The sequence below is a fragment of the Rhincodon typus genome, chromosome 6, assembly GCF_021869965.1.
Source record: "Rhincodon typus isolate 14 chromosome 6, sRhiTyp1.1, whole genome shotgun sequence".
NCBI classification, from domain to species: Eukaryota; Metazoa; Chordata; class Chondrichthyes; order Orectolobiformes; family Rhincodontidae; genus Rhincodon; species Rhincodon typus.
Window position 1 is genome coordinate 20,242,555 of NC_063337.1, and position 27,568 is coordinate 20,270,122.

The window sequence follows — 27,568 nt, forward strand, 5'->3', positions numbered from 1 at the left end:
GTTGTGTTAGTTTGATACCGCAAGGACCAGTGTTTGGGCTCCAAATGTTCACATTCTGTATCAATGATTTGAATAAGGAGACTAATTGGAATATTGCCAGGTTTAGAGATGACACAATATGTTGATGGGTATCTGAATTGTCAGGAAGATGAATAGAGGCTTCAAAGGGATTTAGACAGGGTGGGTGAGTGGTCAAGAACGTGGTGGCTGGAAATATAACGTGGATGAATTTGAGTTTATCCACTTTGATAGGAGGAATGGAATAGCAGAGTATTTGTTACACGGTGAGATTAAATTCAGAAGTAATACTCTTAATATTTGCATAATACATTCCACATCAGGTTCACAGTCCAAAGGCAAAAACATTTCAAATTGGAAATCATCAAATAGCAATGGATATTAAATTTTCCTCTCAACACCATATTCCACTGAGGTATCTTAATACATTTTAATACTCTTGATTTACAATGTACATTCTTTGTAAGGCACACAGCTTGAGGTGTTCTACAGTTTCCAGCCTCTCGTACACTATGACTGCAAAGCCTTAGACAATGATCTTTCCCCATTGCGTCTCTATGGGGCTGTCTCAGGCACGACCCTCAGTGTGTAGTCCCAGAGACCTTGGAACAAAAACAGAAGTTGCTGGAAAAACTCAGCAAGTCTGGCAGCATCTATGAAGAAAAAATCAGAGTTAACGTTTCGGATCCAGTGACCTTTCCTCAGAACTCATGGTAGCTGGGAAAACATTGCTTTATATGCAGAAAATATGGATGGGGAATAGGATAGGGTAGGGAGTAAACAATAGGATAAAGCCAGGAGAGAGAGAAGAGCAGTTGGATAGACAAAGGAGTTGATAACGATCTGGCTAAGGGGGTGAATAGTTATTAATGGGGACTATTAGTGACTAACAATAGGTAGTGTGTAATGGCAGGCTATATGATAACAAGGCCCAGTGTGTGGGGTAGGTGGCTAGGACATGGGAGAGTTTATGCCCAAAAATTATTGAACTCAATATTGAGTTTGGAGGGCTGCAGGGTCCCAAAGCAGAAAATGGGATGTTGTTCTTCCAGTTTGCATTGAGCTTCGTTGGAACACTGCAGCAAGCCAGAGAAAGAGATGTTGGCGAGAGAAAAGGGTGGTGTGTTAAAGTGGCAGGCAACATGTCTTTTTTGCGAACAGAACATAGATGGTCTGCAAAGCAATCACCCAGTCTACACCTTGATTCCTCGATGTGGAGGAGACCACATTGTGAGCAATGAATGCAGGAGACTAGATTCTGGGAAGTGCAGGTAAGTGTTGCTGCACCTGGAAGGTATGTTTGGGCCCTTGGATAGTGGGGAGGGAGGAGACAAATGGGCAGGTGGTGCACCTTAGCCGGTTGCAGGGGAGGGTGCCATGGAGCTGTGTTTCGGGTGAAGGAAGAGTGGACCATGGTGTCCTGGAGGGAATGGTCCCTGCAGAATGTGGACAAGAGAGGGGAGGGGAATCGGTGTCTGGTGGTGGCATCTCGCTGGAGGTGACAGAAATGGCATGATGATCTTCTGGATGTGGATGCTGGTGGGATGGTAGGTAAGGACAAGGGGAACCCTATCGCTGATGCAGGAGCGAAGGGGGTGAGGGCAGAAGTGCGAGAGATGGTTCGACGCTGTTGAGGGCCCTGTCGACAATGGTGCTAGGGAATCCTCAGGTGAGGAAGAAGGTGGACATTTCAGAGGCTCCTTTGTCAAAGTTGGCCTCATTCCAGATCTTGGAATGTGTCAGTCTGCAACATTTACTCAAGGAAAACTCTGTGAACTTCAAGACCGGCAAGTTTTGGACCTGCCAAAAAGCGTATTTCACAAGTTGATTATCCTCTTGGTGCAAATGATATTTGTCTTGGTGTGCATCTCTTATTCCAGCCTGAAAAGTGCAGACAATTGTGTCACAGAGCTGCTTGGGCTGAACCTTGACTGAAAAATTGCCTCTCTCTCCAGATCTTCTTTGTAAAGACTCATACCACGAGGAGGATAACAATGGAATCATCCCCAAGGGCAATATGCAGAATGGGTGAGGTTCCGGGCACGTAGGAAGGATCTGACAGAATCTCACCACCAGCCCAGCTACATCTTGTTCCTCTTTGTAAGTTCTGCCAGTGAGACATCCTGCTTAATGACTTTGACAGTTTTATTTTCGGAGAATCATCCAACACTATCTGCCATCTCTTTTTCCCAGAAGATCTCAAGGACATTATGTGCTGACTACTACCCAATGGACTTACAGCCAGAAGTGTTATTCTGCATAACCCTATGCATAAGGGACACGATCAAACTACTTGGAATGTTCTGCAGCAATATGGCCAGGCTCATTTTTCGTAACACTGGGGATAGGTAGGGCCTAGCATTTAGTAACACATGGTGTTTGCTTACTGAGGGTCTCAGCTCAGTTTGAAGCAGCCATCAGGGTGTGGCTGATGTTGGGTGCATCATTTTACCCCTTTATCTAAATTTTTCTATATCGTTTACCATCATCACAGTCCATTTTCAACCCCCAGATAAAGCGGAAGATAGTTTGGGTAGTTGCCATGGTGCAGGAGTGTGCAATGGGCCAAACCTGTGCCATGTACAGTAACAAAGAGAGTGCCTCACACCAGAAGATTAGGTGCAGGGATTAGTCAGCTCAATTCCCAAAACACATAGCCTCACTCTTGCTTCAATTTAGCATGGTTTCCAAGTCCAGTTTGAACTGGTTGCATATGCTAACAAGGCTGCCTACCAACAATGGATCTGAACTGAATATGGTACCATCATCCAACTTTGAGCTGAACGCCTCCACTAACCTGGGCTATTTACCACTCTTATGACTGCACCCATCCATCCTGGACATGGAAATAGGTTCTAAACAATACATGAACAGGAAAGGGAAGACAGTGCAGTGCTGCCAGATTCCAGACTTGATCAGAAAGTTAAATTAAAACAAAAAACTGGGGATGCTAGAGATCTGAAACAAAAAAAAACATTGCTGGAGAAAGTCAGCAGGCCTGGCATCATCTATAGGAAGAAAGCAGAGTTGGTGTTTTGAGTCTGGTTGTCTGTTTTCTAACTATTGAATGAAACTGTGCTACTGATATTTGTGTAGGACATTTTGGAGAGCACATTGTAAAAGACTAGCTACATTTCTGGAACATACATTGGGGAAATTGAAGTTTGAACATAGCTATGCTGCAGAGAATGTATCAGATGATTTTTTTGCAACTCAAAGATGGAACTGTGTGGTGTTCACTAATTGGTTACACAGGTCATGTAACTTTTGGAGAAATTGGATTTGATAATGTGAGAGACAAGCTGGCACTAAGTGCCTCTGGGCTGAAAAGTTGCCCAGTAGCAGCCTTTGGATTTTTAAGTTTCAATATTGGACTGTCCTGCGAAGGCGAAGTTGAACTGAGACCTCCAGAAAGCTCTGTGAATGGAAAAACCTTTGAAGACTTTGAAAGGAAGAATTTCTAATTTAAGACCTAGTTACAACTGATGAGCTTCCAAATTGATGCTCAGCTATCATGTTACTATTAACAATAATGTGATATAATCACCAAACAAAACAAAAGACATGGTGAGACAATCACATTATTCCATCCTTGTGATTTGATCTCTTGATCCACAGAGTTTGTTTCCTTTTACGTATGTTTTCCACCATTGTATTTCTGCAGAGCTGTGTCTTGTTAATGTGTGTTTGCATGTTTGGATTAGCAAAAAATGTGGTTTAAGTTTACACAGTAGTAATTAAAGGATAAGTTTGTTTATAATACATTTTTTTGATGGAACTTGGTGTGAGTTTCATTTGTCCCAGATCACAAAGTCAGGAAAATTAACCATCTTGATGATTCAGTTGCTTATTCATTTATACATTTGTTACAGCTCAGTGTGATTTTCAACAGATTCCTCCTATCAGGATCCTCATAACATCCATTGTGGAGGTAGGCAGTATATTCTGTCAAAGGCTTTCTTTTGGTTCAGACTGATGAGGCAGGTGTCTAACCCCTTCTCACACATAATCAATTGTGTCCATGAGTAGTGCAACACAACATACAGCTGATTTTTTCATTGTACTGCAATGCTTATTTCAAAGACTGTATGAATGAACATTTTCAGGTTATTATTTATTATTTGTAGTTCTATAAAATGTGAAACTACACTGACTGACATCTACTTCATCTGCGCTTTACTAAAGCACCGTGTTTGACCATTGCAAAGGCAGCATTAATACTTTGAGAATGCATTATGCTAATTTGTGAGACGTTTAACGGGAAACACCATCCAAAATAATGCTCGAGAGAGAACTGGAAGCCTACACAAAGTAAAGCTGATAAAAATGAGCCAAAGTCTGGTGATGTGAACAGTTCAAGGTCATAACATAAATCTCTGCATTCAGATAATAATAGTATACAATTCAATTTTTATAATGTCACTTGAATTCTCTGACTACATTTTTGAAATCCATTTCTATTTCACAACAGAAAAAGTGAAAAGGAGTCAGCTGTTTGCATTACCTCTTTTAAAAAGAGGACAAACAGGATTTTATTTTTCCAAAGATACTAACCTTTCTAGTCCAATTGATATTTTGGTGAGGATAAGAACTGTACAATATACTACGATCTCCTTTCAGATATCCCAATTAAGTCTACATTCAGAATGGAATAAAGTGGCAGATTTTGAATTGTGGTGAATAATTTCAAGGCAGAATGTCTCTACTTAAAATCAGACAGCAGTAAATTTGATAACAAAGTCTTTTAGAGTTCATTTTATTAACAATATATCACACAATAATCTGCTTGTTTTTAAGTCCTTGAAACAATGATTACTACATATAATTTTCAATCACAGTTCTAACGCCACCAAATACAGTTGCCTCTGGCTTGATCACCTTCCTTAGATGTCTTCTCAACTAATTTGCGCTATCAGTCCTTCTAATTCTGGCCGAGCCTTGAACCGAGCATTGAATTCAGCTTCAGTGTGCTGTGAAAACAGTGAAAAAGCAATATTATTTGTCAAGTAGGACAATAAACATTACATTTTGGAGGTCAGGTTTAAGAGATGATATTGTTCTTCAATTAAAGACTTGGAACATTTTCCTCTTTGTTAACGAACATTGGAACATTTTTCCACATAAGTTTTTTTGTTAAAATTTCACAAAAAGTTAGGCTTCAATGTGTGATATCTGGTATTGATGAGGAAAAATAATTTTGACATCTTTCAGTGAATTGAGTAGGTTTTACTTTTGCTGCAGCATTTCTACTGGAGCTTACAAATACTAATCAAAATAAGTGATGTTAGCGAAATTTTCGTTAAAAATTGACTATAATTCCCTAAATCCAGTACTGGATAAATTTGGTTTTGTTCACATTCTTATTATAAATTTATGGGTGCATGGAGTTAGGTTAAAATTCCTTGATCTATATATTTGCCTTGGTAATGGGGAAAAGTTTTGGCTAAAGCATGTCAAAGCTTTCTTTGTGATTGGAGCTAGAGTTCTCTTCAGCCCATGTGCAAACTTCAGAGCCAACCTGGGTGAGAAAATTGTGACCAAAAGCAGAAAAGGTTGCAGGAAGAGGGGGTTTCAGCCTGCACTGACCTCACAACTGGCATTTCTCTACCAAAAATGTCTCCATTCTCCCAATGAAGCAACTGGAGGCAAACAGGTCTGGTAATTACATTGAAGCTGGATGTCAAGACATTGAAGTTGACTAACAAGTTCTGTCAAATAGTGTCTTGGAAACAGACAGATGGAATTTCAGTTTCATTTCTCACCTATAAAATTGCTCTCCTTCAAAACCACATTGAAGTGTCAGCCTTGATCAAAGCTTGGTAATCAAGACATGAATAATGTAAATAATTCATATTAATCTTCATTAGGCTACGAGATTAACTCACACCAGCAATAGGAGGTTATAGATTTTTGCAAGTTGTACAATGTGTGTGTTCGTGATGACGTTCACATACATTTAACTTCCCTTCCTATGCTGCACATCACTTTTCAACTGACAGTAATGGAATTGCTTCCAGGTTTGTTCACACAGTGCTTTGGAATTGAATGTTAGGAGTCGTATTAAAACCGTCTGGGATAAGTCATCTTGCCATATGAGAGAACAAAGTCAAAAGTTCAATGCAATGAACTGACCATGAGCAATCTTTTTTAAATTATTTGTTCTTGGTTTGTGGACAACACTGGCAAGGGAAATATTTATCAGTTATCCTTTGCTCCCCTGAGGGAATTAAGAGTCAACTATGTAACACTGCACAGGAATCACATGTAAACCGGACTGTGTGGGGTGGCAAATTCTGTTCCTTCAAGGACAGCATAGTAAGTGCGAACTTCCATTTCATTCAGTGTATTAGTAAATTAACAAATCCATTTCCTGTGTCACTAGGCTTAGAACCAAGCTGTTAAAATTCAAATACAAAACAGTGAAGTGGAAACAAGTGATTCCATATTTAACATAATCCTCAAGTACCATTATCTATCCCAATATCTTGATCCAAAGACACAACACAAATCTGATAGACTTCTGCGGTTCCTTCCTTCTCTTTTACAAGGCTACATTACTTGAAATCTAACTGCACAGAATTTTTAAAATCAAATTCTCAGTTAAATTTACACCTTAATTATGCAACAAAAATAACCTTCACTGATAATTCAGTGTACTGTAGGCACACACTGTTGCTACATTTGTAAGCCAAATTTGAATCTAACCCAGACTAATGGGAGGAACATCTTTAATGATTGCAAGAGTTCAGATGTTAAGTTATCTATGTTATAGATAAATCAACTTCACTCCCAGTGATAAATAAAAGAGCTAATGAGCAAATAATTAATTAGTGTAAAAATAAAAGCAGGAGTTGACAAGGCCAAAGCAGTGGATGTGACGTAAATAAACCTACAAGATCCTACACAATTGACTCAGACAATGGTCAGAGAAAATTGAATCAGGCACCAAGTCACAAATGGATTGAAATAAAAATGATCGAAACTTTTTGGACAAATAAAAAGTGGCAAATAGTATTCTGAAAGCAATGCTAATGAAGCACTGTTGTTTACCATAAACACAAATCATTAGTATTAAGGAACTGGATGTACAATTTTGAAAAATTGCAGGTAATAGTAATTCAGAAATACAGATAATAATGTAGTTGACTGCAACAAAATGTGATACATAAATATATTGCAGTGAGGGTAGTTAAAAAGGAAATGGAAATTAAACCCAGCCAAGCAACTGATACTTCACTTCAGCATCAAGATTAAAGAGACTACTTTTCCTTGAAAGGTAAGAAACTAAAATGGGGTGCAGGGAACAAGGGATCTGGGAAGACACATGCATACATCATAAAAAGAAGCAACGCAAATAGAAAAGGCCATGAAAAATGCAAAGTACTGGGGTCCATTTCTAGAGGAAGAGAAACAAAAAGGGGGGAGGTGATTTAAGTTTATAAAGAACATCCATTAAACTGCATTTGGAGTATCATATGCTGTTCTGGCCTGCAGACTACATAAAGGATAATGAAGCAATCGAGAAAGTGGAGGAAAAAAAATTATAAAAGGATGTTACCAGACTTGACAGGATGCAAGATCAAGAAAGAGGATTAAGGCTCTTATCTCTGAAAAGGAGAACTGATAGATAAAATTTATGAAACATTCACATGGAGTGTATGTAGAGAACTGACTTTACTACGGGAAAGTCCAGAAGAAAGGAGCATAAATACAAAATAGTCTGTACCAGCTTAGCAAAAGTTTATTTGCATAAAGAGAGGCTAGAATGTGGAACTTGCTGTCACATGGATTGCTTGGAAGAGATAGTATTGATGTATTTAAGAGAAGGCTTGATGCATAAATAAGGGAGAAGGGAATAGAAGAATGCAGAGGGAAAATGTAAAGAGATTAAAAGGGAGACATAGACTTGAGTATGAACACCAACATAGATTAATGAGTTCAAAAACCCTGATTCTGTGTTGTATTCTATATAAACACAACATTATAAGATGTAGGAGCCAAACGGCCATTTGGCTAGAGTCTGTTTTGTCATTCGACAAAATCATAGATGATCAGATAATCCAAAGCATGACTTTCTTGCCTTTTCCCCCTTAAGCCTTGATTCCCTTACTAATTCAAATTCTGTTTATCTAGCCTTGAATATACTTAATGACCCAGACCCTACAGTCATCTCCAATAAGATTTTCACAGGTTCACTAAGCTCTAAGGGAAGCAAGTCCTCCTCATCTATCTTAAATGAACAACACTTATTCTGAGATTATGCCCTCTGGTCCTAGACTCTCACATGGGAAAGCAACTTTTCCGCATTTACCCTAACACAACCCCTAAGAATCTTGTATGTTTCAACAAAGGCTACCTCTCATTCTTCTAAATTCTAATGAGTACAGGTCCAACCAACTCAACATCATAAGAAAATCCATCCATGGTCAGGACCAACCTCCTCTGGAATGTCTCCAATGGCAGTGTACCTTTCCTTAGATAAAGGGACCAAAACTGTTCACAGTATTCTTGGTCCATCTGACCATGGCTTTGTACAGTTTTAGCAAGACCTCTATGTTTCATTCTCTTTGAAACAAAGGCCAGGATTCCATCTGCCTTCCTATACTTGAACACCAGCTTTTTGTGACTCACATACAGGGACTCCAAATTGCTCTATGCTACAGCATTCTGTAGTAGTTCTCCATTTAATCCTTGTAGTCTTATTGCCACATTTTCCAACATTTTCCACATTATATTCCATGTACCAACTTTTTTTTCCCACTCACTTAACGTGTCCATGTTTTGCTGATTCTGTGTAATCCTCATCAATTGCCCTTTCATCTACTCTCTGTCATCTGCAAATTGGAAATCTACATTCACTTCCCTCATCCAAGTCATTAATATAAAGCTGTAAATAATTGCGGCCCCAACATTGATCTCCGTGTTACTCCACTAATTACTGGTTGTCATCATGAAAATTCACTCCCCAATTCAATCCTGTTTTCTATTAGTTAGTGAATCCTCTGTCCATGCGGATACACTACCTCCAACACCAAGGCTCTTATTAAGTAGCCTAATGTGTGGTACCTTTTCTAAAGCACTCAGAAAAACCAAATGCATTGCATCCACTTCTTGTCCTTTATTTATCCTGTTTGTTACCTCCTCAAAGAATTCTAAAGAACTTGTCAGGCATTATTTTCCACTTCATGAAACCATGCTGACTCCACCTTATTGTTTGTAAATGCTCTGTTATTCCATCCCTTTATAATAGATGAGAACATTTTTCCATTAACATATGTTAAACTAACTGGCCTAGTTAAAAATCTCCTTCCCTTTTTAAGTAAAGGCATTACAGTGCCAGATTTCCAATCCTCTGAGACTTTTCCAAAACCTAAGGACCCCTGGTAGATTACTACTAGTGCATCCACTATCTCTGTAGCTACTCCTTTTAAAATCCTAGATTGCAACCAATCAGGTCCAGCCAACTTATCACCAGTAGCTCCATTAGTTCCTTTTTATTGTTTCCTCCTTTAACAGTTATAATATTTATTTCCACATAGTTTTTATTTCCAACTTGCACAGTAAACAAATGTGCTTGGGCCCTATTTACGATGTTGTTGATAAGGCTAATCCTATAGCACATAGAACCATAGGAATCCAGATGCATATGTTGACCAGGGAAGGTAGATTTGTCAGTGACTGTAGCAGAGATCGTTTAGGCAGATTTCTCAACTAGGACATCAAGGATTTTAGTGGAGTCGGATGCAGTGATGTTAGCCAAATTGTGGCTAGACTTTCTTGGTCCTAAATAGCTGTATTGGCTACCTCTAGTGATTATTTATTCATTTAGTAATTTGTATATGTTACAAGTGCATAAATGCAGAGATAAAATATGACTTATTGAAAGGAAGACGGTTGTGGTTGCTAGAAGTCAATTATCTCAGTAACATTACAGCAATGCATAAGTTTCTCAGGCAAGTGTCTTACTCCCAGCCATCTTCAACTGCTTCATTAACTCCATCATGTGTGTGCAATGTTCAACATCAGTGTAGATTCTTCAGATGAAAAGCTTTGCCAAAATATGTCATTTCTCAGCAATATTCAAGTTCTATATACCAAACAACTACTAGAATGTGTAAGTAGAAGGCAGGATGGTGTTGGGAGAGGAAAGGGATAACGAGGAACATTATTAAAATTTTTGGGTTGACTTTGTTTGAGGAACAACCTACTTTGAAAATTACACTGAAATTGACAGATTAAAAAGATAGTCAATTTCACGATACATTGGAAGCTTCACTTCTTTTTTAATCTTTCCAGGATGCTAGCTTCAGTTTTTCTATTCTGAGCCTTGGAAGTGAACACCATTGTTTTTCTGATGTAGTTCAGCTGGACAGCGAATTTATTTAGTAAAATATGAAGGTGCTTCTGTTGCTCCACCAAAAAATACACAGTAGAATAAAATAATATACAAAAAGCTAGGAGATATGCAAATGGACCTGAATGTCACGATGAACTGAATAATGTTTTGTGCTCTTATCTCCTTAAAGTCCAAATAGCAACAGCGGCAGTGCTAATTTCTGTTAAGAAACAGCTAGCAAACAATTTCAACAGATGTGGTAAAAGCCCAAATACATGAATCAATGTCACCTACAAGAAAGCCTTATCACCACCTTCTACTTAACATCAGTGCAGTCACAGTGACATAATTTCCCCTTGTATTGAAAACAGGATAACCCTTTCATTACCTGATCATTTTTTAACGATGGAAATCTATTGAGCATGAATGTGGTGGTAAACACAAATACTGAACTTCACACTGAAAACGTTTTCATGATTCTTATTTAAGACTAATCAATTATATTATATCACAGTTTCCTTAGATCTTTGCTCCCGGGTCAACAGCACAGTGACAAGACATTTCCCCACCTCCCCAAATCTGACAAAGGAGAGAAGTGCCTGGGAGGTCAGGTTTTCATTCTCTAGTTCCTCAGTAGCTGGGTCAGGAACCTCAGAACATGAGCAGACGCTACTGATTGGGTGCTTCCCTGCTGTTTAATAAAATATAATGAAGCTCTCACTCTGTCCCTGCCCATGATCATGTCCTATCCAAACCACCCTCATGCCCCCCACCTACCCAATCCTATGGGCCCTCACAACTGCATGCCAGCAATGAATTTATGCATTTTATATTCACAAGCACGTCTACTTTTAGCAATCCCAGAGGGTACCTAACCTCCAAAGTGCAGTTTATCTCTCCAAAGGCATCCTGGGATCAGATCCAAAAGGGGTACCTTATGTCTCTAAATGGGTATCCAAGCTTTCTAAACAAATCCACAGGATTCAGACCTGGTCCAATCTGTATATCTCATAACTCAGACACTTCACGCACCATTTATCACACTGGACTGGAGGAAGCTGATGAGTAAATTAGCTAGCTCCCTCCATAAACTGTGCTGACAGATTTTTATTCAAGGGAATTGGGGGCTATGGCAAAAAGGCATGAAAGTGGAATTAAAGATGTTCAAATGTGCCAGAATCTCATAAATGGCAGAGCAGACTCGCTGGGCTGAATGGCCTACTTCTGCTCCTACGTTTTTATGTTTATGGTCTGCATGAATCCCAAGCAGATTATTCTCACCTCCACAGATATGAAAAATGCTGTGTGAAGATGGAACCTGGATTTTCAAGGACCTCTGCTATTTTTGCCACACCAGATAACCTCTACAATATTATGAAAATCTGGAACTCCCTGTTCTAATTTCTTTTACTTTCCCACTCTTTAAATTTTCATTGCTCCTTTTGTTTTGTCCCATCCTTTCCTGGTCATTCTTTCCTTTTCCCACACTTTTTCATCTCATTAGATTACAAATAGAAATCAAACATGAGAAACATCAAATCTGACAATCAATTACCATCATTGGTTTGAAACAAATAAATTCGGGTGCTATTAATGCTTTCTAGCACACTACTGTGAATCAGTTGTATCCACAGTTAAAAGTGGGGCGGGGGGAAATCATGGGTAGTTTGCAAATGCCAATGTATCAACCTGATATCAGATACTTTAATCTGGAGGAATAACAGATATCTAGAGGCAAGGTTCTGCATTAACTACCTGTTGAAAAGCTCTATTGGCTGAGGCCTGGAGCTTGTTGTTTACATCTCTTGTAGGAATTGCCATGGGGGAAAATCAAACAAGGGAGGAAATAAAACTTTTTGGGAATATCAGCAAAGTAGAAAAGAAAATCTCAATCTTCTGAAAGGGAGAAAGAGACAGTGGCATAAACAGACACTGGAAAGTAAGTTGGATATTGCTCAAACTATGAAATGAAACAAAGGATCACAGAGGCCTGTCCAAGTACAAGTATTTCTAGCTATGGCCATCATTTTGTTTAACCCATTGAGTTGGTTTATAGCCAGATAAAATTTCTGTAAAGTGTTTAAAAATATTTCATCCAGTCATGAGATACATGAAGAAGAACAGAAGTGTACAGAAGCAGCGAGTTGGGGGAGGGAATGGGAATGTGATAATTCAAGTGGCAGGAGGTTTATGTACACTCAGTCCTCATATTCCACTGATTTGCTTCCCACAGATCTTTGTGTTTTTATTCATTCATGAAACGTGGGCGTCATTGGCTATACCAGCATTTATCGCCCATCCCTAATTGCCCAGAGGCACGGGTTAAGAGTCAATCACCTTGTTGTGGGTCTGGAGTCACATGTAGGCCAAACCAGGTAAGGATATCAGCTTCCTTCCCTAAAGGATATTGATGAACTAGATGGGTTTTCCCCCGACAATTGGCAATGGTTTCACAGTCATAATTAAACTCTTATTTCCAGGTTATTATCAAATTCAAATTCCACCATTTGCCATGGCAGGATTCAAACCCAGATCCCCAGAATATTACCTGGGTTTCTAGATTAATAGCCTCGCGACAATACCACTAGGCCATCACCTATCCTTCTATTGATGAGGAAGAGTCTGAAATTCCCATCTGGATGCCAAGAAAATGGCAGAAATCAAGAAAGAATCAAAAGCATTGATGTATTTATTGTCTAAATATAATAGGGATATAGAAAATGCCTTGACTCCTTATGCAGAAAATTATAACGAATTAAAGAAAAAGACATCACAGCACCCCGAATGATGTCCTCTACAAAGGCCAAGCCAGCCAAAATATTACACACCCATCTCTATCTCCAGCTGTTAAATAGCTATCTTTAAGTACACCCTCAGCTCACCTTCCTGAAGATTACTCAATTAAAGACACACGCATTCTTATGACGTTTTTTGTAGTGTTTTGTTAACTAATAACGCATATTAATGTTTTTAGGACAGTATAGAGCATATTTATGTTTATTTGGGGTGTATTGGGTACTTAGGAGAGGGCCTTAGTGGTATTTTCATTTTTTGTTATCTGTGGGAAATCTGTATCCCGACCCCCAATGGATAACGAGAACTGAGTGTACACTAGAAAAACTAGTATAGCTCAGTTAAGCTATGAAGCTAAATGGTCTGTTTCTATGAAGTTCAATGCAGGAAACATACTGATTAAACTCATTAATGTATGAGCCTGCTTTTGTTTCATATTTTTCTTAAACTACACATACATTATAAAAGGAAGTGGCTGCTATGCAAGCAGGTTAATTGAATTGTGCAGCAAAGTTTTCCAAAATCATCAGTTTTGGCACTTACCTCCTTTATGCACAGCTGTACACCTTCTGGCTGATTGGTTTGAAGGACTTCCACAACAATTGGGGCGATAACTGAACTCAAACCACTAATCTGAAAATTTAAGACACAAGAAAAAAAAAACTGTACACCTTAACTTAATATGTGCAAAATATCTAATGTACAACTCTAAAATAAATTATGCAATATGCTATAAGTACACATTATAGGTAAAGGATGCCTGGTACTAATTCAATGAATGAATTAAAATTAATTTGCAAAGAACAATGCTGACCACAGAGACTTTTAACACTTCTGCACATGGCATTATAATTTATTTATTCATTCATTTATTTATTGTCACTGGTATTTTGTTACAAAATACAGTGAAAAGTGTTATATAGTGTCACCATTCACCGGAGTCATCTTAAAACACAGAAAAACAAACCAAAACAAAGGCAGAAAAATAAAGAAATACAGAAATAGTGTTCAGTTTACAATCCTTCTTGTTAAGTGCTCCGTCATGGGCCTGGTGGCCAGCCACAAGTCCTCTTCACTGCGCCATCGCCGCTGGAACAAGACTTGCCACTCTTCGGCACCATCTCACCTCCACCAACGCCCCCGCCACTATGAGCCCCCTTTGTCTCATTGATACAGAAGCACTGAGCTCACTTTGAGTCTGCACTGGGCCCACTCGCCCCAAGTCGACAATGGGCCCGCTTGCCGACCAGCACAAGTCTGTGCTACGCTCACTCGCCACCAATGCCGTCCCCGTGACCAAGTTCTTCAACAAGAGCGAAGTAAAAGAGAAAATAAAAGAGAAAAGAAAAAAAGAAAAAAATCCAAAAATGTTCCAAAGTATAAGTTCCAAAGGTTTGCAGAGTGGCAGTGAGCTTAGCAGTATTAAGGATTAATGTGTCGTTAATAATGTGGTGACACCTGAATGGACAAGGCTTTACATTTTCTATCATGATAAGTGAGTAAGTACTGTAACTTCACAGCTATCCTGTGTTTAACTGCCAAGATATTCAGTGATGTACCAGCATATCAAAGCCTTTACAGAAGTAGAGCAAATCAGGTAGCAATATCTATCCTTTTGGGACTAGCTGCACATCTGCAGAAGCCAGAATTTGTAAATGATTTACGCCTTAATACAGCAGTTACCTTCGATACCATGCACAGTGGCTCAGTGGTTAGCACTGCTACCTCACAGCGCCAGGAACCCAGGTTCAATCCCACCCTTGGGTAACTCTCTGTGTGGAGTTTGCACATTCTCAGTGTGTCTATGCTCCGGTTTCCTCTCTCAGTCCAAAAATGTTAGGTGGATTGGCCATGCTAAATTGCTCATAGTGTCCAGAAATGTGCAGGCTAGGCGGATTAGCCATGAGAAATGCAGAGTTGTAGGGTAGGGATGTGGGTCTGGGTGGGATGCTCTTCAGAGTGTTGGTGTGGATTTGATGGGCTGAACGGCCTGCTTCCATGCTGTAGGGATTCTATGATTCTCTATGATCCCTGTGCAAAATCCAGACCATTGAAAACAGTTTTCGAAATAGCAAGGTTAAAACTCTTGGAATCATTTAAGAAAAAAAAAAAAAATCGGTTGCTGAAATGGAGTGGAGAATCTCAAAGATACTGTGGATGGATCCATTGTGAAAGGCCTAATCTTTGTCTTCAATATTTATCTTATCATATTGTTACTGCACTTCTTAACTGTCCTTAGAGGTCTAAGTGACCATATTCATAACCCGGTGTGTTTCATAGGATTCCAGTAGGTACAAAGGGGATTGTTAAGACAAATCAGCATTTAGAATGTTCTGCTGAAAACAGGACAGCATATAGCATACAGAGATAACAAGGTGTAGAGCTGGAAGAACACAGCAGGCCAAGCAGCATCAGAGGAGCAGGAGGCATTTCTGAAGAAGGGCCTAGGCCCGAAACATCAGCGTTCCTGCTCCTCTGATGCTGCTTGGCCTGCTGTGCTCATCCAGTTGTGTTCATCCAGCTCTACACCTTGTTATCTCAGATTTTCCAGCATCTGCAGTTCCTACTATCGCTGAAGCATATAGCAGACACTTGTGTTTTGGGTGACACAGGGACAGCAAGCCAAACCAAAATCAGACTTGCCAACACTGGACATTGCAACTCAGTTAAACTAAAATATTCAATGACCCTCAAAATTGCTTAATTGTCCCTAACCATACTTTACAAATAACAGACATCAAGTTTACAGCTTAAACAGAAATTAACAATTTGCTATCACTACTATAACTTTAGTGGAGCAAAGTTAAGCAAGGTAATCAAATTAGTCTATATGACTTAAACCCAATACTCTTCGATCGTAAACTCACACTCACGCACAAAGACGGACAAACAAAGCTAAGAAATATATTGAACAGTTGCAACTGGGCAGATCACTTAAGCAGTTTTGAACCATGTTTACTAAACCTTCATGCAATCCTTGGAAAATGAGTTGTCCGTAGGCATGTGGGACTTTCTATTCTGCTTAACTTCTGAAGTCTCTGGTCAATGCAAACAGCTTCTGCAGACTGCTGGGGACTTTTACTAACGTCTTACTGAACGCTGAACATGTAACAGTACAGCACAGAAACATGCCCTTCAGCCCACCATGTCTAAATGTCTTTTGCTGGGGTTCTTTTAGATTTTTTAATAATTTGATAGCTGGATATAAACTAGAGAGCAACCAAAACTCCTTGCAGCAGCTTTCACAGGCACACTGCCTTCTGCCTAACAAAATTCAGTCCAATCTTTGGTATCTCTTTCTCTTTGTTCAACATTCAGTTTGTTTGACTGGCTGGCACTGGCCTCCCATTTATTGTAACTTTTAACATTCAAGCAACTGCCAGTCCTCGAGCATAATATGTCTCATGTGCCGAAATGCCTACAGTGTTTTTAGAATAATAATTAACCTGGCCAGTTTCCATAAACAAATCAATTTGTTTGTTCTTTCCATATTTTAAAAAGGACAAGATGCTGTTCATAAGAACATAAGAACTAGGAGCAGGAGTAGGCCGTCTGGCCCTTTGAGCCTGCTCCGCCATTCAATAAGATCATGGCTGATCCTTTCGTGGACTCAGATCCACTTACCCACGTTCTCATCGTATCCCTTAATTCCTTTATTGTTCAAAAAAAACTACCTTTTTTTTAAAAACATTTACGGAAATAGCGTCAACTACTTCACTGGGCAAGGAATTCCATAGATTAACAACCCTCTGGGTGAAGAAATTCCTTCTCAGTTCAGTCCTAAATCTGCTCCCTCTAATCTTGAGGCTATGCCCTCTTGTCCTAGCTCACCTGCCAGTGGAAACATCCTCTCTACTTCTATCTTATCTATTCCCTTCATAATTTTATATGTTTCTATAAGATCCCCCCTCAATCTTCTGAATTCCAATGAATATAATCCCAATCTACTCAGTCTCTCCTCATAAGCCAACCCCCTCACCTCTGGAACCAACCTAGTGAACCTCCTTTGCACCCCCTCCAGTGCCAGTACATCCTTTCTCAAGTAAGGAGACCAAAACTGCACACAGTACTCCAGGTGTGGCCTCACCAGCACCTTGTACAGCTGCAACATAACCTCTCTGCTTTTTATTTTAATCCCTTTAGCAATGAAGGACAAAATTCCATTTGCCTTCCTAATTACTTGTTGTACCTGCAGACCTACCTTCTGTGATTCATGCACAAGGACACCCAGGTCCTGCTGCATAGCAGCATGCTGCAACTTTTTACCATTCAAATAATAATCCTTTTTACTATTACTCCTACCAAATTGTATGACTTCTCATTTATTTACATTGCATTCCATCTGCCAGACCTTTGCCCAAAGTCCAAAGTTCAACATTCAACTTCAACTCACAGTTACAAACCAAAAATGAGAAAAATAAAGAAATAATATACAATATAATATATAATAAAAAAAAATGGTCCCAACAGTTGCTAGCTTGGGATTTCCTCTCCTTGCTATTTCACTGCTTCTCACACGCACTTGTTTTTCGCGGATGCTGAGCCAATTTTATAAGTGGCTGTTCCAGATGCTACGAGCCTACATGAACTTCTCCCAGGACTCAAAGTCGACATCAAAACTCCTAAATGAAGCTTCCAGTATCGTTGAAATGCTTCCTTTGCCTGTCATGCACTGCACTCAAGACTCAAGTTCTCCATAAGAGGATCTGCTCTGGTAAGTAAATGTCAAGTACTCTGGCTGCATGACCAGCCCAATTCAGCTGTGACTGGATGAATATGGTGTGGATGCTCGATTATCCGACTTGGGTGAGCATCTCTATCTTTTATTTTGTCCTGCAACCTAATCTGGAGAAGCTTCTGAAAGCAGCTCAAGTGAAAATGCTTGATCTTCTTGGCATGACCATTCATAGCTTAGGTCTCAGATTTAGATAGAATGGGAGGGACAATTGCCAACAGACTTTCAGTGATAGGCAGATTTATTCCTCTTCATTCACAGACTGACTAAATGAATGACCAAATTAGCTAGGTTTAAAAAAGGGCTGATCGTACAATTTAAAAAACATTGATTCAGTCTTATCATTAGACAACCAACTCCTATGCATCCAGCAACCTCTATTCTAAAATTGTTAAAATTTGTATTTAGAATCAACTTAAATCTTGACTCTCCTGGTACCAAGAGTGATAAGTCCAATTACTTTGAAAATTCCTGTTAAAATATAACTTGAACATACAACTTGTACCACTGAGTGCCTGAACAAAAATTCATGCTTACAGTTCCCATGTGGCATATTCCTGACGTAAGCATTTCCATACCCAGCATTTCCCAATGGCGAAGGGTTTAAAAATGTGTCCAGGACTATTTCTGTAAATCAACTGTTTAGAAATGGCTAAAGCACAGCCTAGGAGCAAGATTCATTTCTATCTTGTGCGCGAATTAGAAATTACATAGTGCAGGAGATGTTTTAAGTGAGGAAAAAGATCAACATTTCAGGATTGCAATTGGGAAACCAACAATACCTGTACAATTCTCTCATGACAGTGAATAACACCTTCCACATTCATCTTAGTTCCTTGTTCCTGCAACACGGAGATCTCAGTGGATTTGGTAGGCATTGCATAGCTGTGGGAAACAAATACAAAAGCACTTGTACATGTTATATTGTTTCAATAAAATTGAACCTACAAAATAAATAAAAGAACAGATATGAAAGGATTTGCATTAATACTGCTCATTCACTTTTTTGGGAGAAGCAATAAGAGTGAAAGACTTTTGAAGCATTTATGATTCTGTTTATGGCACAAGATGAGGGTGGATATCTGAGAATTTACAGTTTAATTCTTGATGTAGTTAAAAATGACAGTGTCTTAACCTTTACCTGACAGCTCGCTTACATCCATAACTCTCCCAACTGATTAATAGTTATGTTATCAGATTTCCAAAGGCCAGTCTTTGGTCCTCCATTTGCCACAATGGAATATCTTATTTTTTGTTTGGACCAAGTGTGAAGGTGGTGGGGGTGCTTAAAGCAGAAGGTATCTCTGGTGGGTTTTCATGTGTGATAACATTCTTCTCAGCTCAGTACATATTCATACACTGGCAGAAAGCCAGATTTTATGGACAAACTGAACAAAAATGACTATTTAGTACGAAGCAGTTAGACTCTAGCTGCAGGCAAACAGTTATAAACCATCAGTACATAACACTACTCATTAAAACTCTAATTCCCTTATAAATTCCTCATTACGTGCACACAGGAAAAAATACATAGGTGGAGCGTAAACTGGAAAAGCAGTTCTGTAGTCTTTTTTCTGTAGAGTTGGCTCTTGCTGATCAGAAGATTTCTTCTTGGCTTTGCTTTTCCAAATGCTTCCACTGGTTTGCAATAGGTATAGCATGGCTGGTTCACTTGTGAAAGATTTCTGATGCATTAAATAAAAGTTAAAGCTTACTGCAAACGAAGGAAAGAAACTGCTTTTCTTCAGCTTTAAAGTAGCGTACTGCAGAGAACGGGGAGACAGCTCCTGAGACGGAGAAGATTTAATCACTTTTTTCTCTGTCTTGCTCCCAGCCCCAAGTTGTCCACTTAACTAACAGCCAATTATATAGTTGCTGTCAGGCAAAAGGCCTTTGTCATCCAATTCCATCTTGTCTACAGCCTAAATTTTATTACTTCTCATTTAAGCAGCGTTTAAACCAAGTTTGACATGAGTGTCAGGTTATTTGCTTTTCAAAATATGCAGCAAACTTTGCAAAACACTGATTTTAGAAACAGTTCCCTCTCATTTCAACCCACAATTTTAAAAAAAAGCAAAAAAACAGACACTGTCTTTACACTGGCTACTCAACGTTTCAGGCTCCTATGAGCGTGAGTTAACATTACAAGTTTATCACTACAGTGGACTGTCATATAAGACTGGGGGTCAGGCATCTCCATCAGATGCCTCATGTATAATCAATGTTTGTCACTTCATTCCAGCTAATCATGCAAAAATGCCTCTGACACTGCCTCAATGCACCACTCAATGATGCTGGAGACCCTGTTACCTTCTTGACATGCTGCTTGCTTGTGCATAGTCATGGCCCTGTGCTTAGTATCTGTGGCTCTGTTGGTCTCTGTTGGTGCTACTCACCATGTTGCTTCACCTCATTATTCATCTCAACCTTACTGAAAACTCACACAGCTGTTGGTTTAATGTGGCTGAATATCTGGTAAGTATTGATCAGTGAAGAAGTATCAGGAATGAGATGCATGTTTGTCCATTTGAGATCTTGACAGTCAAGCTACACTATGGGTCCTTAGCAGACGGCTCATGTGTTGGGTGAGATCCTGTCTACTGACACCTCTACATGGTGAAATGCATCCTCTATGACTTATGACTGGTTTTCCTCTTCCTTATTCTGTCACGGGCAAGACTTTTGTGGACTTGATGCGTACATTATGTTAACTCCCTTCCTAATGGCATTGCTGCTCTACCTACAGCTCATGGACTGCAGCTGTTCAAGAAGACTGCTCCTCATCACCTTCTCCAGGAGCGGGCAATAAATGCTGGGACGAGTAATAAATGCTGGCCAAGTCAACAATGCCCACATCCCATGAGTGATTAATAAAACCGGTACATGCATGGAAAGCATGGTGGCCTCCATTAACCCCTGCCATATAGCCCTACTACATTTTGAATCTTCAACCTGCAAAACAGTTTTATCCCCATGTTCTTAACTTTTGTATACATGGTGCTGTGAATGCTCCTGCATGGCTGCATGTGGAATAATCACCCCAGCACCATCACCACTACTGCTGATTTAGATTCCCTTCTTGTCAAACGTTAATGAATCATAAAACATGGTTGCAATGTTGTTTGGAGCTATAAAAGCTCACTCACTTAGTTTGCTTCCTATCAATATAACATCTTAATAGTGCTCATGCAATCATGTTCCATTTCTGTTTTGAATACCTTAGTTGGATGTGTTCATGCTATGGAGGAACACATGCAAATAGGTCTGGGGGTCTCCCATTTGTACTGCACATTCTCTGTGAGGCCTTTGTCAAAATATAATTTTGAGAAAGGCTGTGCTTGTGTCCTTTCTTTTAATCTTTCCCTCTAGCCTCCTCCTCTAGGATTTACTTTCCCCTGCTATAACTAGTTTTCTCTGGCATCCCCTTTGAGATTATCAGCCCTTTCACTATCACCTTTGATATTCTTCTCCAATCCCACCCTGATTAAATTCCCCATTCTCAGCCTTATCTTACCAATTCTTTTATTCAGTTCACCAGCTCGTTCTCCCTCCCCAACAAAATTAATTGCCACACTGTGTTCTCCACCTTTAACATGCAGCTCCCAATCTTTCTTGTTCCCTTTGTCCAAATCAATGCGATTCTCCCGCTATTTCCCAGTTTGCTTCCTCCATTTCCTAGAATCCTTCCAATGTCCCTGATAACAATGCCCTTTAAATTTCATTCCTGACTGTTCTTTTTAATCCAGCCCATCTTTCTGAGAACCTTTTCAATTTAGTCCCCTTTCCTGTTGAGACTTCTAATTGGTACAGTGCCCTTTTCATTTCGTACCCCTTTTCAGGTGAAGCCTGCTTGCTTGTTCTAGACGGGTTCACTGGTGGAAGCCAGTGTGGCTACCTAACTTGGAAAGGCTGGTAGGTCTGATCAATCTTCAGCCCTTACACAGTAAGTATTTTAGTACCACAAATGACTGAACTTCTTGTGAGCTGATTCACTAAGTGAAGCTTCATCACTTATACGATAAGCACTTGGGCAAAGAAATGACTTGGTATGAAGGAGCCAAGTAATGGAAGAGGTTTGTACTCACTGAAACTGGAAGAAACAAGTTTACCCCACCAGGTACACACTTCATATTCACACTTCAGTTCAACACATGTTTCCTGATTTTTGCTAACAAGATTGCTGTTAGCAAAACAGCTGTGAACATAATTTCAGTGGGCTGGGTGTTCATGACATTCCAATGAATTAAAAAAAAGGTCCCTGAACATGAAGGTCAGGAAAGCCAACCTGCCTGAGAGGTTGTGAGAATTAGATAGAAAAACTTTACCACCACTGGGAAATAGAAATTTTACTTCCCACCATATTTCTATGCGCTCCCTACCAAAAACTCCCAATAGGTCCAGAAGATTCCAGCCAATATTTTTGCAGTAATCAAAATTTTCAACTGTACCCTTAAAGTCCACCTTTGATATCCCAACCTCCACTGTCCTCTCTTTGAAGATCTCATCAAAATCAAACTCTGACCAGCTGTTGCTTTCTTTCTTGGTTCAACTTCAGTTTCTTTGATAACATTTGTCTGAACTACTTTTGTAACTTTATCTATGTTAAAAGCAACGCAAAATGCAAGTTGTAATTGATAGCAGATATCATTTCACACTGCTCTTCACCTTTCCTCCACTTTGATCTTCAGTCGATTGCAGAGCCGGTGTATGTACTGACTATAGTGTTCTACAAGTGTCATATCATAGCCAGTCAGTTGGATATTTAAGACACCATATTCTGTGTCAGTGCCAGGCTTGAGCTGCTTCATCTGTAGCTTCTCTCTTTTCTTCCGTGGCTGTTGAAAATATCACAGTCAAAATCTTAAAATAATTGCCACTAAAACTTAAACATAGTCAAAATCATGATAGCTTATTGCATTGGAACAGGAGTAGGTCATTCAGCACCTTGAGCCTGTTCCACCATTCGATGAGATCATGGATAATCTTTGGCCTAATCCAGTTTGTTTTTATGCACTCATGGGATATTGGCACCACTGTCTGGGCTAGCATTTATTGCCTATCCTGAGCTGGCCTTGAGAATATGGTGTTATACCTGTCTTTGGACCATATCCCTTTGGTTAACAAAAATTTACCTACATCCAATTCAAATTCACACCTGATCCTACATATACCGCTGTTTGTGGTAGACAGTTCCAAACATCTACATGTGTGTCTGTGGGATGTGTTGTACAGGGATATTCCAAACCTCAAACAGATAAAATCTTTCACAGAGAACTATAAGTTTTGATACAATATCCTGGATAAACCCTCTAAGCCAACATCAACATATTTAGGGTGCCCTGGTTGGTTCAACAATGGAAAGCTTCCTTAAGATAGCAATTTGTGCAGTTTAGCTGGCTAACCGCCGAAAGCATGTTTGTTGCACACTTAGTGCTTTCAAAGTCTTCACTGCTCCAAAGATCAGTAATGAAGTAGATCATGTTCATCAGGGGAAGAAATGCACATCACAGACTGAAAGTGAGTTGGCATGTTCTCTGCTTCAATCACTAAACAAGGTAATGCATTTCACAGCCTCTTAATCCTCCGTTCAAAATAACTGCTTAGTTGGTTTCTATGTGCAGACACCAAGAGGGTAGGGAGGGCCATGAATATTGCTGAAGTTGCAGAATTGTATATAAACTCAACTAAGAAGCCTGGGTGTCAGAAATGAAGGTGGGACATCCATATCTGGATTCCATCTGCCATTTAATCACTCCACAAAAATCTGCACCATATAATCTAAGTATAAACTCAGAGACTATGTCATTATCTGCAACAATGAACACCCTAAACCGTCTACTCAGTAACACAATCTGGACCTGTTGGCCAAAACCAATTGACAAGCAGACTTCAGAATAGGTCATATGACTCCAACCATTTTACATTAAAGACAGTTCCAAACCATAAGAAGTTTGTTAACCTCATAACTTCACAAAGCTCCTGACTTGTATACTAACACCTGAAGAAGGACCAAGGCTCCAAAAGCTTGTGTCTTCAAATAAACTCGTTGGACTGTAATCTGGTGTTGTGAGATTTCTTACTTGTATACAGGTCAAATGTTACTAATCACTAACTCTGCAACTGCTATTCATGTCAGGTCAATGGTTATTTATTAAGTCTATGATGCAAAACGTTAAGTATCAATAGCAACATAAACTCCAAATAAAATTTCTATATTGTTCCTCTAAGGGTCAGTGTACTTCCTGGTATGAATCTGAGCCAGATACCTCAGGAAGATTCCTTGTATAATCGCTGATCGATGCTGAATTAAATGATCACAGTCAAGCTGTGAATTAACAAGCACTATAACTGACCTCAAAACTGCAGAACTGGGAAGGGAACAAAAAAATTCAATGACGTTTTTGTTCATGATCAATAATTCCTGTTCAAAAGCTCATGCAAATTTATAGACATTGGGTGTAAATAAATTTAAGTTGCTGTGATAGAAAAACTTATCAACTCTGAATTAAGTATCTGAGGCAGGAAATAGCCTCAATATCAATGGAAAATATCACAGCTGAAAGCTGAAATAAAAGCAGAAAATGCTGGGAATATGCAGGTCAGGAACACCTGTGGAGAGAAACAGAATTAACATTTCAGTTCAGTGTCTTCTAGGTTTTGGTGCAAGGTCACAGTCCTGAAATGTTAACTCTGTTTTCGGAACCTTACTGCGTGCAAACTGCTTGCTGCACTTCAAAACTAAAATTGCACTTCAATTATACTTAAGTGGCGATAAATAGCTTCAGCACATCCTGAGGTTGTCAAAGGCACTAGACAAATGCAAATTCCAATATTTGTGAGAATAGAAAATTTGAAGGACAAAATAAAGACCCATTCTTGATAATGACATTATGTAACTGAGTCATGTAGAAGGCACCCTTGTGTGGATGTCAGGTGAAAACGCAATTAGAACTGCGCACAATGCCCTTCATCCAAATTGGCAGTTGGCATGCAGTCTAGAGTGACTCAGGGAGATAACAATACCTGGAAGGCTGCTGGAGCAATGGTGAGATTTTAAGAGTTCAGTCTTTTGGGAGAGAAAAGAAGAAAGTGGCAGTAAGTTAAGGAAGGGAAAGAAAATAAGTCAACACCTGATTTGAAAAATTAAGTAGTTATCATAAAATTCATTTATTTAAATCTAAGTTGATTGGTGAATTTTGTGATTAATCGTCTCTGCTCTACCTCAGTGTTAAGTTTAATCCAGACACACAGAGAAAGCATTACTTACCACTTCTTTTGGCAGTAAGTATTTATACCTCCCGATCCCATGGGTAGGCATTGACCTGTAATGTCTCTTGCTGGCTAAGCTATTACCTGTGTACGCAGAATGCAGAATTTATTTGATTAAAATATATCACCAAGTTACACTCTGGAGATATCTCATCTCCCGGTAGCAGTAGAGGGTCAATACAAAATGGCACAAAGCAATTGAGACCACTCTCTAAAACACAAACAATAGTATGTTTGCACAAAAAAAAAATCTAACAGCCTTAGAATCTACTTGTTTCATTAATTCCCTAACATTTTTTGATTCTGTACTCTTGTCTAGGTGAACTTCATAATAGCCTAAAAATTTTACCTGGATATCATGTACAGGTTAATGTAAATATGCAAACATTAAACAAAGGAGTGGATGAAAGGCAAACCATGAACATTGAAAATCCGATTCATAAACAAAAATAAATCCTAACATACCCAATGCTTCAAATGGTGTCTGACAGTGAAAAAGGTAACCTAATATTTTGGATGGAATTCCATCAGAATTGAACGTTTATTTGGTGGCTACTATAGTTCTACAGCAGTGTAATACAGCTTTGAAGCTAGTTAAAACATAAAATAGATTTCTAACAATACTTAAACATGTTTGTTAATGGATAAGTTAACAATTTGGGGATGGACAAATCATAACTAGCAACTAGAAGGTGGCTAAGCTTCTTTATAAGAGCAAAAACACAGGAGGAATGGGTAGAACAGCAGGAGTCTGGTGCTCTAGCTCCTATCACTACAATGCACAAAAATGACAACTAACAAAATAATTTTGTGATGGTGGTAACAAAGGTAAATGTGAGAATTAGGTAAATGGGAAAAACTGAAGTTTAAACCTTAAATGAGTGTTCTGCCAAGAGGGATGCAGGGAAGCTAAGCAAACTCAGGACAGAGATTGAAATACATAATTGGCTTCACTGGAATGATGCAGGGGGCCAAGAAGAAAATGCTAAATAGGAATAGTAAAATTGAATTACGTGAGTCACAGCATGGTCAGACAGAACAGTGATGCTCATCAAATTGATCAACCAACCTTTGTTTGATCAACTTAGTGCAAATCAAATTATCATGGGGCAACATAGTCGAGGAGAAATCATACTAACATTTCCATCTTGCCAGGTTCCACGTGCTGATGTCCACTGAAATCTGACTTCTATCAGATAGGCAGACCAACAATAAAAGAGCACAAAAACCTACATCTTTCCCTTGCCAATTTCTTTCCACCCGAATGTCTCTGAATATCATAAATCATTTCCAGTGTAACATGGTATAAGCCACTCCAAAACCATTGTCAATAGATCCGGCACGCTAACAAATGGAATGAGCAGCTTAGTCTGATTCAGCTCCCTGATGCACACTGGCCTCAACAATGCAACTTGTGTTGGACCTTTGTTGTGGAATTGTGAATTATAAAACCATACCAAGTCTCCAAGCAACAAACAAGTATACTTTGTGGTTTTCACAATTATTTTTGGAAGTGCAATAAACCCAATTAAAATCAAATGTGAAAATGGAGAAATGCAGAAATTTACTAAGGCTCCTTAGTCTGCAAATTGCAAAGCTGCAACAATTACCATGGGAACAGTGCCACCTGCCAATTTCCCTCCAAGCCACGCACCATTCTGACTTTGAGCTATGTCTCCATTCCTCTACTGTTTGTGTCAAAATCCTGGAACTTCCTTCCTGACAGTATTGTGGATGTACTTGCACCAAATGGATTGCCGTGGTTTGAGGAGGCAGTTCACCACACCATCTCAAGGGCAACTAAGCAGGGGTAATACATGGTGGCCCAGCCTGTGAAGCCCACATTCCCTGAATGAATACATTAAAATGCTTAAAAAGAGTTGCATTCTTCAGATTGGAACTAAGTTGGTTATTAGGTATTAGACCTGAAATGCCTCATCTAACCCAAACATTTCCATGCAAAGTTAAATTTAAGATCACAGTTGGTGGTAGATAATGACAGAATACATTTTGAGTATTATTTACACGACTTGTTAATTGGTTCCATAGCTGAATTATTCTCCCTGCTGTTCCGAATCTGAGCGCTCACTCCAGAGAATATGTTACATCTGTATGTGCATTATTGTGGTTACATTACTTTCATTCACTCTTTTCCCAGGAGTTAAGTACATCAGAAGTTAAATTAGCATCTCAGTGGTTACTTACCAGACATTAACAGTCCTGTTGTCACCACTGTAATGTCATCTTGACAATAAAGCACTAAACTTTAATGCTCTTTTTAAAAAAGATTTTGGGCGACAATGCTCAAAACAGTGCATGTTCCGCTCCCTGCCCCTCTCTCCCTCACACACACACAAACATGCACAGGAATCAGATCACTTGTGGTTAAAACAACTACTTTTAATCAGTCAGGGGTG

At 39.2% G+C, this 27,568-nt stretch overlaps 1 protein-coding gene across 2 annotated transcripts; it reads right to left on the minus strand.

Annotated features, from left to right (window-relative positions):
• Positions 1 to 4,758: 4,758 nt before the first annotated feature.
• On the minus strand, positions 4,759 to 27,247 carry mrpl48 (mitochondrial ribosomal protein L48). Of its 2 annotated transcripts, XM_048597633.1 has the most exons (5): positions 25,150 to 27,247; positions 22,548 to 22,717; positions 18,665 to 18,767; positions 13,691 to 13,780; positions 4,759 to 4,988 (listed from the first exon to the last, which is right to left on the minus strand). In XM_048597633.1, the coding sequence occupies exons 1-5, from the start codon at positions 25,198 to 25,200 to the stop codon at positions 4,914 to 4,916; spliced, it is 489 nt and encodes a 162-aa protein (XP_048453590.1). In that variant the 5' UTR covers positions 25,201 to 27,247; the 3' UTR covers positions 4,759 to 4,913. The 2 variants fall into 2 exon arrangements, with proteins under 2 accessions (XP_048453590.1, XP_048453589.1); XM_048597632.1 differs by lacking the exons at positions 4,759 to 4,988; positions 13,691 to 13,780 and adding an exon at positions 13,972 to 14,450 and having other exon boundaries at positions 25,150 to 25,274.
• Between the last annotated feature and the right edge of the window lie 321 nt (positions 27,248 to 27,568).